This window comes from Hemitrygon akajei, chromosome 17 (genome assembly GCF_048418815.1).
Source record: "Hemitrygon akajei chromosome 17, sHemAka1.3, whole genome shotgun sequence".
Taxonomy (NCBI): Eukaryota; Metazoa; Chordata; class Chondrichthyes; order Myliobatiformes; family Dasyatidae; genus Hemitrygon; species Hemitrygon akajei.
The window spans coordinates 35,058,028-35,074,504 of record NC_133140.1 but is presented as its reverse complement, the minus strand read 5'-3'; the positions used below and the strand labels follow the sequence as shown (position 1 = coordinate 35,074,504).

The following is a 16,477-nucleotide window of genomic DNA, read 5'->3' as shown; positions in this document are numbered from 1 at the left end:
ACACCGGTGCAGGTAAAAATGTGGAACTGGGATTTCTGCTGCACATTTCTGCCATTTTGGGTGGCCACGTAGACTTGAGACAGCATCAGGTCTTTTCTGGTTTCTCTGTGTATCATCTCTGCCTCAACAAGTAGACTTTCAATTTGCTTCAGGGAGAATACATCAAGAGGTGTGTCTCTGTAAACGGGGCAATCCGTCAGAATTTCCACGCTTAGCCGCCATCTTGAATTCAATCTTGTAATTGTGTCCTCCAAGAGACAGAGTCCATCTCTGTGATCGTGCTGCTACTGTCAGTAAAACACCCTTCTACAGATTGAAAATGGACACTGGTGGTTGATGATTGGTAATAAAGGTAAACTCTTTCCCTTACACGTACTGATTGCAACATTTTACATCCCAAACAGGACTCAAGGCCTCTCTGTCAATCTGTGCATAATTTTTCTCTGCAGTGGTAGGGGAACATGATGTAAAGCAGGGGTGTCAAACTACTAGCCTGCGGGCAGCATCCGGCCCGTGAAGGGGTCCAATCCGGCCCGCGGGATGATTGGGGGGGAAAGTATATTCGCGATCATTTATTAGGTATCTGTACAGCAGCCGTACAATAGGCGGCAGTTAACCAGCCACTGTGCATAAGCACTTACCACCCTGCACTGAAGATCACTAGGGCCCCACTCACGTCGTTAGACACAGTATAAACACACAGAGTACTCGGGTAAGTAACACCTGTAGCAAGGCGACTGTTTGCTGCTGTGGTTCAAAATGCTTTCCAAGAAAAGAAAAGTTGACATCGAAGGTTGGATATTCAAAGATAATTGGAAAGATTGTTTTTTCTTCTGTGAGGTCAACGGCAAACCTGTGTGTCTGATATGCTCGCAACACGTGGCTGTGGCAAAAGAGTACAATATCAAATGGCACTGAGATGTCACACGGAGAAAAATATGACAAGTACGCAGGATGACTCAGAACGCAAAACGTACCCGAGCTTGAAGCAGCTCTGGAAAAACAGCAATCAGTGCTCACCAAAAGTCGAGAGACTCATGATGGAGCTGTCAGGGCCAGCTATATTATTGCCAACAAAATAGCTGCTGCGTCGAAGCCATACTCAGAGGGGGAATTCATCAAAGCATGCATGCTGACGGCGGCTGAGCTGGTGTGCCCTGAGAAGAGACAGGCTTTTGGTAATATCAACTTGTCAAGAAATACTGTGGCAGAGAGAATCGGGGACCTTGCAGGAGATCTGAACAGTCAACTAAAAGACAAAGTGAAGTCATTTATTGCCTTCTCTATTGCAATTGATGAGAGCACTGACGTGACTGATGGAGCTCAGTTGGGAATATTTATTCATGGTGTTGATGCATCTGTGACCGTCACCGAGGAGTTTGTGGAGATGGTGCCCATGACAAACATCACATCGGCAAATGACATTTTCTGCAGCCTCATCGAGGCCTTGGACAGACTGGGGGTTGACTGGAGTCACGCTGTCAGTGTGGCAACAGATGGCGCACCATCCATGGTCAGAAAAAAGGCAGGTGTTGCTGTGAAACTCAGAGAGAAAGTTCAGAGAGAGAATCCAGAGCAGGAATTCTGGAATTTTCATTGTATTATACACCAAGAGGCGTCATGTAGCAGGAGCCTGAAAATGGACAATGTCATGGATGTAGTAACCAAAACGGTTAATTTTATTAGAGCCAAGGGACTCAACCATCAGCAATTTGACACTCTTTTGTCCAAAAGTAATATTGGACACGGCCTACCCTACCACACTGAAGTCCGTTGGCTAAGCAGAGGGGCTGTGCTCAAACAACACACACAAAATGCTGGTGGAACACAGCAGGCCAGGCATCATCTATAAGGAGAAGCGATGTCGACGTTTCGGGCCGAGATGCTTCGTCAGGACTAACTGAAAGGAAAGATACTAAGAGGTTTAAAAGTAGTGGGGGGAGGGGGAAATGTGAAATGATAGGAGAAGACCAGAGGGGGTGGGATGAAGCTAAGAGCTGGAAAAGTGATTGGCGAAAGTGATACAGAGTTGGAGAAGGGAAAGGATCATGGGACGGGAGGCCTCGGGAGAAAGAAAGGGGGAGGGGAGCACCAACTTCCATTAATGCCCCTCCTCCCCTTCTTACCCCATCCCTGACATATTTAGTTGTTTGTTTTTTTCTCTCTCTCTGCCCATCACCCTGCCTGTTCTCCATCTCCCTCTGGTGCTCCCCTCCCCCTTTTGATTGCATGGTGACATTCTCTATTGCTCTCAACCTCCATGTTTGCCAGCATTCAAGATTGTCGCCATTGTGGGTGAAAGTGCATCCTTGAAATATCTCATCCCTTGGAGAGAATCGGAGCAACAGAGCACAGCTGCCTTAGGACAGGAACAGTGAGTCACACTTTCTACCAATAAAGAAGGCACTTAAAAGTAAAAATAGAAATGTAATTTAATTCTTTAATGTAAACACTAGAGAACTTAAGCAGCTGAACAGGGTACAGAGAGTACAGGTGCTCTTCTGTCCTTTAGTGGAAGCATCTAAACTACTTCTACTTCTTCACTTTCTGGTCATACGTTCCCGCACCCTGGTAATTTGCAACGTAACCTGTATTTTCTGCTGTGTACTCCCTGCCACTGATCCCTTTGCCTTTTCCACTTTCATCAAAGCGTTCCTTGTGGGAACCCGTGTACTTAGAGGTGTCTGTCAATCTTTCAACAGCACCTCCTTTAGTTGCAACCTAGAAGGAGAAACGACATTGAAAAGGTTAGATATTTCTTTAAAAATGTCTGTCGTTTTCACCATAAATTTGCATTGAGGTCACTGGTCCAATGGGTGAGATTACACTTTTATGTCCAAAACAGATAAGAGAGACTACAAACTGCTGCATTCATACAAGTTCCACAGGAGATTGTGATTACATTTGAGGAAAGGTTTGAAGAGAATGGAAGTATTAGGACCTTGTGCTTCACCAGGGTTATTAAAATGAACCCAGGTTATGTAACTTTTCTTTCAGGATTGTGGGAATGACTCTCTTTAGTGCTGAGCTATAGTCGATGAACAGCATCCTGACATAGGTGTTTGTGTTGTCCAGGTGGTCTAAGACTGTGTGAAGAGCCATTGAGATTGAATCTGCCATTGACCTATTGTGGCCATAGGCAAATTGGAATGGGTCCAGGTCCTTGCTGAGGTAGGAGTTCAGTCTAGTCATTACCAACCTTTCATCACTGTCGATGTGAGTGCTACCAGACAATAGTCATTTAGGCAGCTCACATTATTCTTCTTAGATACTGGTATAATTGTTGTCTTTTTGAAGCAAGTGGGAACTTCCACCCGTAGCAGTGAGAGGTTGAAAATGTCATGGATCATTTTAACCAGTTCAATCCTAGCATTGGGGTATTTGTCTACACTCCAGGTGCTCTGCTTTCCTCCCACATCCCAAAGTGGATCAGAAGATTAACTGGCCATCACTAATTGCCCCTAGTATGTGTGAGAGAGTGAATGAATCCAAGCAACACAGGGATAATAGGATTGATTAGGATTGGAATAACTGGGTAGTTTATGATTGAAGCTGACCTGATGGGCTAAAAGGCCTGTATTCCTGCTCTGAACCGCTTTGTAACATGCTTGACTGTAGTGTGTCCTGGGTGTAAACCGGCTAAGTTACCAATCCACTTGGAGGGACTTCATCTGCCCACCATGAAAAGCCTGCCATAGCAGCAAGTTTGATGGTTTGACTTGAATGGAAAATAATGGCCCCAGATGTCTCTTGACAGAGGGATTGATTTAAGCATTTCATAAAAAATAAATTCCAAGTCTCATTTCAAGCTCTCTGCTAGAGAATGCTCTCCAGTTGAACATTTCATCCATTAGAAATTAAGATCGCGGAACTGGTCTGCCCAGTATTTTGCTGCAAACACACACGGTTGCTTTGAACTGACACTATATGCAAACATATCTGTAACAGAAATATGTTTCTGTGAGCACATACAGATGTACGAATGTGTGTGATGTGATCTGTACTATCTCTGTGTTCTGAGTATAAGTACAGTAGATAATATGCTCAGGAAGTCTATGACATGGCTGACAATTTCTAACAGAAATGAACCAAAGTTTGCTTCATTCATATTGGTTCCAGTCAGAAGAAGAGAATGATTTCGGAATTTTAAGGGTTCAGTATCTCAATATAAAAGCCAGAAACTCGAGGGAAATTAATGGAATCTTACGGATACATTTGAAACCAAATGATTCAACTTTAGATCTGAGTTTGTAATTAAATGGGGTCAACACACTTACTGTTATTCCAAGGTTAGCTGGGTCTTTTCCAGCTATTAAACCATAAATTGACTGAAGTGCATCTTCTTGACTTTGTCCTTTGAACCTCTTTGGAGCGAGTTCTCTCAGAGCTGCTTTAAACTCTTCAAAGTTGATCACCCGAGCTGATTTGGCCCTGGAATTAAAACATAATTGTAGATTAACTTTCTCTAATTGTTTCCAGAATGGACTGGCATTAAAAATTGTAAATACAAAGCAGAAGATATTGAAACTACTGAGCAGGTCAAACAGTGTTTATGGAGAAAAAAACTGAAATATGATTATTGCTCAAGAATCTATAATGTTAAATCTGTTTCTCTTTCATTTGATGCAACCTGATATATTGAATGTAACCAGTAGTTCTAGACTCATTTTTCTAACATCTACAATAGAATTATTGTTCAGCAACTGGACAAAACAGCAAGGCCAATATTTATTGTAAATCCCTGTAGGCCATTCAGAAGTTACCTTGTTGAAATGTTGCAGTTCTTCTGGTGATGATATTCCAGCTGTGCTGTTGGATAGGGAGAGCCGAGATCTAGCTGCACAAAAGAAAGGTCAATATGTTTCCAAAGCATGTTGCTGTGCAATTTGCCAGGGAACCTGGAGTTTGAGATGTTCCCATGTGACCAATGCTCTTGTCTTTCATGGAGACAGAGGTAGCCTGTCTGAGAGGTGCAGTCAGAGTAAATTAGAGCAGCAACGACTGTACTTTCATGGAACTTTCAGTAACGACTGATCTGATCTTCTCTGGACAGACTGTATCCTCTATGAGATTACTGTTATTCCTCTATGCACCTTGTGGCACATCGGGTGACAACCTTGCTGTTTTCTTGTCTATTTTGTCTATTTATATGAGACCGAGTCGCTAGCTTGATGCTCAACCCAGCATGGATGGAAAGCATGCAAGGAGCCGGCGGATTCGAACCTTGGACCATTCACCTCAAAGTCTGGTGCTGATGCCACTACACCACTGGCTAGCACATGATCCTGTGGCAGAGGGAATAAATATTTAAGGTGCTGATACAGAACTAATCCAGTGAGCTGCTTAGTGCCTAATGTTGTTGAAATTCTTAAGTGTTGTTGGATTTGCATAAACCTTGCTACTTTCTGGTAGATGATGGAAGGACCTTGGGGTATCAGAATGTGTTTTGATTGTTGGCTTCTGATGAAGGGACCTCTTGAAGTGTCTCAGCTCAAAACACAGACTCTTTATTCCTCTCCACTGATGTGCCTGAACGGCTGAGTTCCTCCAGCATGTTATGGTGTGTGTTGCTCTGGCTTTCTAGCAACTGCAGAATCTCCTGTGTTTATTAACTTTTTAGCCTGTTCGCACAGTTCTAGTATTCATGTGGCTGGTCAAATCGAGTCTCTAATCGATGACGACCTCCAGGATATTGATGGTAAATGGGTTGCTGAAGATAATGCCTTTCAATGTCAAAAGTAGATGATTAGGCTCTGTATATGGGAGATATTCATTGCCAGGTGCTTCAGTAGCATAAATGTCACCTGCTACCTGTGCCTGAAGGTTATCTATATCTTGTTGTGTACAGACAAGGATTATTTTGTATGCTGAGGAGTTGTGAATGGAACCAAACATCGTGTGGTCAAATGGACCTCCAGACTTTATAAGGTATGTCTTCAAGGAAGCTGTTGAAGATGGTTGGACTGAGGACACTCTCCTGCAGAGATATCCTAGCACGTCAAAATTTTCCTCAAGCTGCCCTGGTAATTTTTTGCCAATGCCTTAAATATTAAACCATCTGCTAATGGAAATAGCTTCCCCATATTTACCTTATCTAAACCAGATTAAACCTTGTACACCTTTAACAAATGTCCTCTCCACTGAGGGCAGCACCACCAATTTCTTCAGTAAAATCTTGAGGCCAAAAGTCCCTCATCCCTAGAACCATTCCAGTAAATCTCCTCTGTATTTTCTCCAGAATCTCCATATGTGTGGTTATCAGAACTGGGTGTATGATTATAGTTGTGACCTGACTGGTGTTTTGTACTGTTGAACGTTGCTTTGTATTGATCGAAGAATTCTGAATCACGGACGTTTACCGCTCTCAAGGATCGGCAGCCATGTACACTCATCCCTTTGAAACCTGGCTGGATTTATCCCTGTAGCCTATCATTACTCCCCAGACACAGTACTAAAATAAATGATGTTGCATAGTACAGGTGTATATGCTGACAAGTAAACACACTACAGCGTACATTAAAGGGAGTTTTTCTGATATTTCATAGTCTGCATCTTTGCTCACTGTCCCTATAGTTCAAACACTGAATATTCTATGTGACCGAACGTCCAAATCTCTAAAGCTTTCCTGTAGTCCACAAGGCACAATCAGATGATCAGTGAAGCAAGGAGGTTGGCACCATCCAAGACAAGGTGACTGACAGTTTGCTCTCTCAACTCTACGCTGTCGTCATTGAACTTGATGCTCAGTTGATTGCTTTGCTGGGGTGGGGGTGGATTAAAATGATGGATGGGTAAACTTTGAGAAGTGAAGTAATTTTATTATTTACTTTCCTCATTTATTCCTTTCTGTTGGGTGTCCTTCAATTGCTCAGGACTTTATGATTGTCTCAGGGCTCCTGGGAGTGGCAAACTACTGCGACTACAACATTTAGTCCAATCTGTGGGGATGGAATTGTAAGTGCTATCCTCGAGGATAAACTGGATGATAGAGAATCATGTAATAACATTTAATTAGTATTTATTACTGTCACATGTACTGAGGTACAGTGAACATTTTGTACCATCCGTACAGATCATGTCACTACAACAGTACACTGAGTGAGTATAAGGAAAACAGAAGACGAATCATCACGTTGCCAGATCCAAGGTTTGCATTGTCAAACTGGCTTGTTGTACTTTCTATTGTGAGGAACAGAAGGTACAGAAGGTAAGAGGTACAGAAGCCTGAAGGCACACACTCAGTGATTCAGGAACAGATTCTTCCCCTCTGCCATCCAATTCCTAAATGGACATTGAACCCTTGGACACTACCTCACTTTTTTTAATATACAGTATTTCTGTTTTTGGATGTTTTTTAAAAATCTATTCAACATACATAATTGATATACTTGTTTATTTATCATTATTATTTTTCTCTCTCTGCTAGATTATTTATTGCATTGAACAGCTGCTACTAAGTTAATAAATTTCACGTCACATGCCGGTGATAATAAACCTGATTCTGATTCTGGAAGTGGCTGCTACCTACTTTACTTTCGAAAATAGAATATCCACATCAGTTGGGGTGACTGTTTTACCATCGATTACATTGCAGTCTTTGCACAGTTTGGACCAGTTTTTCCCATTCATTTCATTCCCAGTCGACTTAGTATCCCCATGCATTGCAAATTTTTTGAAAGACTCATGCAGAGCTTGCATATTTGTTGATGTTCCCGCCATTCTTCAGTTTCTGTGATTTATTCAGTTGTCCTGTATAAAATAAAAAGAGGGATTTGAAAGGAAATTATCTAAAACTATTGGAAAAGAAATTGCATTCTACAACTGAAGATATGAGAAATATTTCCAATCTTTACACTGAAATTGCTTTACTGAGTAGGGAGTGCTTGATAAATGGGAAATACTATCCCCTCAGCCAAAATGGCTGATTAAAAGTTAGCAAAGTTTAAAAGGCATTTAACAGACACATGATCAGGTATTCCTTGAAGGGTAAGATGTGACATTAGAATGGCATTTCAAACTGCTGAATAGATGTATGTTAATGGGAGGGATATGGGTCATATACAGATGAAAGCACTGTTTAAATTAGCATTGTGGTTGGCACAGATATTGTGGGCAAATGGCCTGTTTCTGCACTGTCGTGTTCAGTATTTCGTGTTCTGTGTTAACTGGTTAGACCTGTTAGAATGAGCAAGTACATGAGTGAGGAGCTTCCCTGCATTCCTTTGCTATTCAGCAGTGTTTGAAGAATTCTCAGACTCAGTCAAGCCAAAGAAAAACTACAGTATAACTTAATTCTTTAATTTTAAAAACTTGAACTTTATTTTATACCTCTGAAATGGCTCACCTAATATCCTAAAGCGTCTACAGAAGGATCCTTCCTCTTGTTTGAATTTTTAAGGGCAGCATGCTTCTGCAGCCATGGCAACATCAAATCTGACATCAAAGCTGTGCAATAAGTCAACAATGCCAATTGTCATCACCTGAATCCTGAGATCTAATTGGTGGAAGGATATTTTTCTAAATATTATGATTTGATTTCCGCCAAATAATTTTCCAGATTTTATAATATTTAATAATGATAATGGTGATAAAGTCAAAGGTCACTCATTAACATTCAATTGGCCCAGTATTGCTAGTAATCACTACAATGTTCAATCTCCTTACTTCACTGCCCAGAGAGGTTATAGTAAATCCAATTGAGGGCTTATGCACTTATTTGGTTTTTGTAAAAAAGATGCACCCTGTTTCTTAGTAGATAGTGCAGAATGTAAGCTAGGAAGCTAATGAGCTCCAAACCCCTCTAGATAATAAAGAAATCAACTCCATTGTCATAGCGTCATCTCTGTATACCCATGACTGTGTCGTCACCCACAGCTCCAATCTGCTAGTTAAATTTGCTGATGACACTACACTGATTGGCCAAATCTCAAATCATAATGAGGCAGCCTAAAGAGAAGTCATCACCCTGACACGGTGGTGTCAAGAAAACAACCTCTATCGATGTCACAAAAACAAAGGAGCTGGTTGTGGACTTGTGGTGAACTACATATACCTGTCTGGACTGCTCCTGTGGCTCCTCCCACAGACCCCTGTATAAAGGCGATTGAGGCCTGAGCCCGGCCTCATTCTCCAGGATGTAGTGTTGTCCATTCTTCCAGTCAATAAAAGCCGATATCTAGCTTCTTACGTCTCAGAGTGAGTTATTGATGGTGCATCAGGACTACAGGAGGAATGGAGACAGGCTAACCCCTACTGACATCAATGGATCTGGGGTTGAGAGGGTGAACAGCTTTACATTCCTCGGCATAAACATCACTGAGGATCTCATGTGGTCTGTACATACGGGCTTTGTTTTGAAAAAGACACCACACACCTCTTTCATCTCAGACGGTTGAAAAACTTTGTTATGGACCCCCAAATCCTATGAAATTTCTACAGGGGCACAATTGAGAGCATCCCGACTGGCTGCATCACTGCCTGGTATAGGAACTGTACTTCCCTCAATCACAGGACTCTGCAGAGAGTGGTGTGGACAGCCCAGCACATCTGTAGATGTGAACTTCCCACTATTCAGGACATTTACAAAGACAGATGTGCAAAAATGGCCCGAAGGATCATTGGGACCAAGTCACCCCAACTACAATCTATTCCAGCTGCTACCATCCGGGAAGCGGTTCCACAGCATAAAAGCCAGGACCAACAGCTTCTTCCACCAGGCCATCAGACTGATTAATTCATGCTGATACAATTGTATTTCTATGCTATATTGACCATCTCTTTTTTTTACTCCTCGTGTATTTGAAGGATGTAATTAATAAAGTCAATTCAATTCAGTAAACCATGTGTCAGATGACCATTTTTTCCCATCTGCACTAATCCTCATTTGCTGTACTGTAGGTCCAGGTGCCTCTGTGACCTGCCGTGTCTAAGTACCTCTGAAACAGGATTACTGCATCCAGATACACTGCTTTCCATAACAGTGTGTTCCTGATATCAATCATTAACTATATATATAAAAAAACTTCCTCCTCAGATCTCCTTTAACATGCCTTCCTCTCACCTTAAACCTACGCCTTCTTTTTTTGATACCCTGTCGATGGGAAAAAGATTCTGAATATCTACCCTATCTATGCCTCATAATTTTATATTCTCCAGATACATACACTCAAGATTATTCAGAACTTGATCCCTGCATACAGAAGAAGCACTGAAATGGAGTAAATCGATTACATTTAGGAAAAATTACTTCACGCTTGATTAATCTATCAATAGTGTAATCATTTTTCAGTCAGCTTGTATTGAAATTCAAAGGTTCAAAGGTCAAGTTTAATGTCAGAGAAATGTATACAATGCACATCCTGAAATGCTTTTTCTTCGCAATTGGTCATTATAATAGCTATGACAGCCTGCAACATTTTAGTCGAATTGCCAGAAAGGAATCAAAAGGATACAGTTTTTACTTTCATGTTTTACAATGGCACAGAGAGAGAGCATTCACCCCTCTGACTTTCTATTGGCCGATAGAGCAAACCCTTTACCCCTCTAACCTATCCTCCCCACTTTCCCATCCGTTCCCCACAGATTCCAACATTGTAGTCATGCACTAGGTGTGATTTACGGGGCCAGCTAACCTCCCAACGAGCCGTCTTTGGGACATGGGAGAAAACATGGGAGATGATGCAGATAACTGACCAGAGCGGAGGTCAGGACTGATTGTAGGTCACTGGAACGGTGAAGCAGCAGTACTACAAGCCACTCCGCTCCTCAGCCCATGCTCATATTGAAAAAATTCCAAAAACTGAGCTTAGCTAAAGAATCATTTTTTTTCTCTCCAGTTCTGCCGAAGGGACTTGGCCTGAAACGTTGACTGTACAAGTGTTGCCTGGCCTGCTGAGTTCCTCCAGCACTTCGTGTGCGTTGATCAGAATCAGAATCAGGTTTATTATCATCGGCATATGTTGTGAAATTTGTTCACTTAACAGCAGCAGTTCAATTCCATACACAATAATATAGAAAGAACAAAAAAGGAAATCAATTACAGTAAGTGTATATCGTATATTAAATATTTAGATTAAAAAGACTGCAAAACAGAAATAATATATATTTTTAAAAAGTGAGCTGGTGTTCATGGGTTCAATGTCCATTTAGAGATCTGATGGTAGAGGGGAAGAAGCTGTTCCTGAATCGCTGAGTGTGTGCCTTCAGGCTTCTGTACCTCCTCCCTGACAGTAACAATGAGACGAGGGCATGCCCTGGGTGGTGGGGGGTCCCTAATGATAGTCACCGCTTTCCTGCGGCAACGCTCCTTGAAGATGTTCTGGATACTACAGAGGCTAGTACCCAACATGGAACTGACTGATTTTACAACTTCCTGTAACTTCTTTCAGTCCTGTGTAATAGCCCACCCTGACACCAGACGGTGTGGCAGTCTGTCACAATGCTCTCGTAGAAGTTTCTGAGTGTTCTAGCTGACAGGTTTTGCTACAAGTTTTACATTAACACTCATCAGTTGTAGTTTTTTTCTTTTGGTTGATGATCACAGTAATCTTACATTACATTTGGCAGCAATTTTTACTGGCGGCGTCTCGCGTAGTCATCAAACACCCGACGCACAAGAGAAAAGAACAAATCGTGCTGTGGAGGAAGATATTGTGATGGACAAAGGGCTAATATTGGCTTTTTCAGTCTGGAAACCAATTTGCAGTTTACTTTGTTACAGATTTGGCTGAGCTTTCAGCAGAGATGATTCTTAGAATAAATACTTGCAGTTGCCTTTCTTGTAAGAATTAGACTCTGGGATATGAAACAAACTGTTAATACAAAGTTGTACACAGGACTGAATGTTTAACTTTTGGCTGTTGTTATGGGTACAGTTCATCACAAGAGAACTGCATGTGAACCTTGCTTATCTAATTCACAAGGTTAATCAAACAGCCTTTGCTTTGGCAATCCATTTGTATGTACATAACAGCAGCTGTGCTCTCTGTATTATTTTGAGTTCAAACCCACTGTTAGAGGTTTCGCTCCCCACAATATGGTGAATAAAACTCTCTTTACTACATAGTCCATGTCTAATTTACTTGCGATCAACTTTAATCAAATTTCCTTAGCAAATTAATTTCCCTAACATGTACAAGCAGTAAAAATCGAACGAGAAACTCAGAATAAAAACCATCAAACCTCAGAGTCATTGAAACAGTCTAGGGATGCTGGTGGAACACAGCAGGCCAGGCAGCATCTATAGGAAGAAGCACTGTCGACGTTACAGGCTGAGACCCTTCGTCAGGACGGGTCAGTAGGGATGTTCAGTTTAATTTCATGCTGTGTTGTTCGTTGACTGCAGGCCACAGAACCACTCCACCCAGAACAAAATAGCACAAAATGGCAATAAAAAAGGAGTAATCAGAAACACATATAACATGAACTGCAGAGTTCAAACCACAAACCATGTCAATTAAGCCTTGCCCAAGACCTAGGACTCCGGGAGCTGTGAGTGAGAGCGAGGGAGAGAGACCTGTCAAACGCAGGCAGATGCCACTGAACACCCAGTTGCTCAATCTTGCTCAACGCTTTAATTGGCAAGAAATGGAGTTGATCATGGGCTGACACCTCGTCTCTAGGCTTCTTGGTCTCCAGGCCATTCCCTTTGCTCGAAACCTCACCAAACTCCCTCGGAGACAGCAAATCGCCAGATTGCTCCATCGGCCAGAAAACACACCATCAAAATGTAAATCGCAGGCTCCAATTGCACGCAGCTTAGTAGCAGAATCATATTTGAAAGAAGATGTCAAAGTAGTTTTGCAAACTGTCTGAAGGGAGTTGCCTTTGGTCATGTTGTTTGTAGGCACCATCTTCTTCCACATCCAGAGAGACCTAGTCTTATGTCTTCATTGACCAAGTGTGTTCTTCACAATGCATTTTCACTTGTGTTGAGAATAGTTGATTAAAAAAGTGGAGACAAATATGTGAATCATAAACACAAAGTAGTCTGCAGATGCTGGAAATCCAACATCCATGGCCTCCTCGTGCCAAGGTGTGGCCACACTCATGGTGGAGGAGCAACTCATCATACTCCGTCTGGGTAGCCTCCAGCCTGATGGCAAAACATCGATTTCTCCTTCAGATAAATAAATATGCCCTCCCATTCCCCTCTCTGACCTTTTACCTCTTCTCACTTGCCTATTACTTTGCCCTGGGTCCCCTCCTCCTTCCCTTTCTCCAATGGTCCACTCTCCTCTCCAATCAGATTCCTTCTTCTCCAGCCCTTGACCTCTCCCACCTACCTGGCTTCACCTATCACCTTCCAGCTTTGAACTCACCTGGAAGCGAAGCCCTACTGTTCCCCTATATCGCGAATTTCCATTTCACCTGTGAGATGGCTTTCTGCAGATCATATCTGTAATTTTTGTAACTTTCTTCGTCTTTAGATTCGAATCAGAATCAGAATAAGAATCAGGTTTATTATTACTGGCAAGTGTTGTGGAATTTGCTAACAGCAGCAGTTTAATGCAATACATAATATAGAAGTAAATAAATAAATAGATTACAGTATATGCATATTGGAAATTTAAAAAATCATGCAAAAACAGAAATAATGTATATTGAAAAAATGAGGTAGTGTTCATGGGTTCAATGTCCATTTAGGAATTGGAGGGCAGAGGGGAAGAAGCTGTTCCTGAATCACTGAGTGTGTGCCTTCAGGCTTCTGTACCTCCTACCGGATGGTAACAGTGAGAAAAGTGCATGCCCTGGGTACTGGAGGTTCTTAATAATGGATGCTACCTTCCTGAGACATTTCTCCTTGAAGGTGTCCTGGGTACTTTGTAGGCTAGTACCCAAGATGGAACCGACTAAATTTACAACCCTCTGCAGCTTCTTTCGGTCCTGTGCAGTAGTCACTCTTCTCCACCCCCCCCCCCATACCAGACGGTGATGCAGCCTGTCAGAATGCTCTCCACAGTACATCTATAGAAGTTTTTGAGTGTATTTGTTGACATACCAAATCTCTTCAAACTCCTAATAAAGTATAGCCGCTGCCTTGCCTTCTTTATAATTGCATTGATATGTTGCGACCAGGTTAGATCCTCAGAGATCTTAATACCTAGGAAACTGAAACTGCTCACCCTCTCCACTTCTGATCCATCTATGAGGATTGGTACGTGTTCCTTCATCTTACCCTTCCTAAACTCCACAATCAGCTCTTTTGTCTTACTGACGTTGAGTGCAAGGTTGTTGCTGCGACACCACTCTACTAGTTGGCATATCTCATTCCTGTACACCCTCTCGTCACCACCTGAGATTCTACCAACAATGGTTGTATCATTAGCAAATTTATAGATGTCATTTGAGCTATGCCTAGCCACACAGTCATGGGTATATAGAGAGTAGAGCAGAGGGCTCAGCACACACCCCTGAGGTGCGCCAGTGTTGATCATCAGCAAGGAGGAGATGTTATCACCAATCCGTACTGATTGTGGTCTTCTGGTTAGGAAGTTAAGGATCCAAGTGCAGAGGAGGTACAGAGGCCCAAGTTTTGTAACTTCTCAATCAGGATGGTGGGAATGATGGTATTAAATACTGGGCTATAGTCGATGAACAGCATCCTGATGTAGGTGTTTGTGTTGTCCAGGTGGTCTAAAGCCGTGTGAAGAGTCTTTGAGATTGCATCTGCCGTTGACCTATTGTGGCCATAGGAAAATTGGAATGGGTCCAGGTCCTTGCAGAGGCAGGTGTTCAGTCTAGTCATGACCAACCTCTCAAAGCATTTAATCACTGTCGATGTGACTTCCACAGGGCGACAGTCATTAAGGCAGCTCACATTATTCTTCTGAGGCACTGGTATAATCGTTGGCTTTTTGAAGCAGTGGGAACTTCTGCCTGTGGCTGTGAGAGATGGAAAATGTCCGTAAATACTCCTGCCAGTTGGTTGGCACAGGTTTTCAGAGCCTTACCAGGTACACTGTTGGGGCCTTTCGCCTTATGAGGGTTCACCCTCTTTAAAGGCAGCGTAACATTGGCCTCAGAGACAGAGATCACAGGGTCAATGGGTGCAGCAGGGATCTTTACAGCTGTAGTTACATTCTCCCTTTGTAATAGCATGTTGTAATAGCCAGGAAGAAGCTATTGAATATTTCTTAAACGCAGACAAGGTATTTCTGACCTGTTAAAACATAGAAATGTAGAAAACCTGTAGCACAATACAAAGTAGGTGATTGGAAATTTCAGTTCCAAATTTCACAGACGTTGCTGGATAATTTCAGGGATACTTTGGCTAGAATTATTGCCTTACCACAGACTATATATAGAGGAGGAAGGAGCCTTCACAATTCCTTTTGTAAATGGTCTGTTGAATGTGTATTCAGAGCCTAAAGCGAAGACATAATGCTAAGAATTTATGAGGCATTGGGCAGACAGCATTTGGATTATCATAACCAGTTTTAGAAAGGATCTGCTGGCATTGGAAAGGGTCCAGAGTAGATTCACGAGAATGATCGCAGGAATGAGAACTGTTTGATAGCTCTTGGCCTGTGCTCACTGGAGTTTAGATCTCATTGAAACCTATCAACTATTGAAAGGCCTAGATAGAGTGAATGTGGAGAGGAGGTTTCCTATAGTAGGGGAGTCTAGGACCAGAGGGCACAGACTCGGAATTGAAGGACATCCCTTTTGAAGAGATGTGGAAGAATTTCTTCAGCCAGTGGGTGAAGAATCTGTGGAATTCATTGCTACAAATGGGAGTGGAGGCCAGGTTATTGGATATATTTAAATTGGAGGTTGATGGGTTCTTGATTAATGGGGGTGTCAAAGTTTATGGGGAGAAGGCAGAAGAATGAAGCTGAGAGGGAAAGTAAATCAGCTGTGATGGAAAGGCAGAGCAAACTTGATGGGCTGATTGCTTAATTCTTCTCTTTTGTTTTATGAATTACTAAACACTTATAGATATTTGCACCATTGTTATTGTTCTGATGAGAGGAAGGTACTTTCCTGAAGGAACTGCTGAGTCTAGTAACCATCTATCCAGTCATTCACGAACTGGAAGCCAATTAATTCCTTTGTACACCATCAAAATAGCTTGTGTAAAGGGGTTAAGCAACATTTAGAAGTGAACACCAACGTTATTCACGGTAGTTTTCTGTTTTCTGCTTAGCCATTTATCTGAACTATTGTGAACTCTAGCGTGAGAAGAACAAACATCATTCCAGACTGGTCAGCAGACATCTTATCAGATCCTTGAGGAGTTTAATGTTGTGAAATAATTGATTACTTTTCTTGTTCCCACCAAAAAAATGACAAGGTTAAAAATTGTACATTTTGATGGTTTCATTAGCTGGTTATAATGGATGGATAAAAAAAGATATTGTTTGACTTGTGTATTGAATAAGTCCTTCCTTAAGTCAGTCTCTGTACTGATTGAAACACAGAAAACTTTATTCATCACGTTGGTGTAATTGTATAGTCCTAGGAAGCATTAGCCCAT

General features: G+C 42.0%; 1 protein-coding gene across 2 annotated transcripts; it reads right to left on the bottom strand.

The window, feature by feature from the left end:
- Positions 1-2,532: 2,532 nt before the first annotated feature.
- Positions 2,533-7,765, bottom strand: LOC140740974 (tubulin polymerization-promoting protein family member 3-like). Of its 2 annotated transcripts, none has more exons than XM_073070613.1 (3): positions 7,529-7,765; positions 4,278-4,431; positions 2,533-2,721 (listed from the first exon to the last, which is right to left on the bottom strand). In XM_073070613.1, the coding sequence occupies exons 1-3, from the start codon at positions 7,717-7,719 to the stop codon at positions 2,533-2,535; spliced, it is 534 nt and encodes a 177-aa protein (XP_072926714.1). In that variant the 5' UTR covers positions 7,720-7,765. The 2 variants fall into 2 exon arrangements, with proteins under 2 accessions (XP_072926714.1, XP_072926713.1); XM_073070612.1 differs by lacking the exon at positions 7,529-7,765 and adding an exon at positions 4,764-4,977.
- Between the last annotated feature and the right edge of the window lie 8,712 nt (positions 7,766-16,477).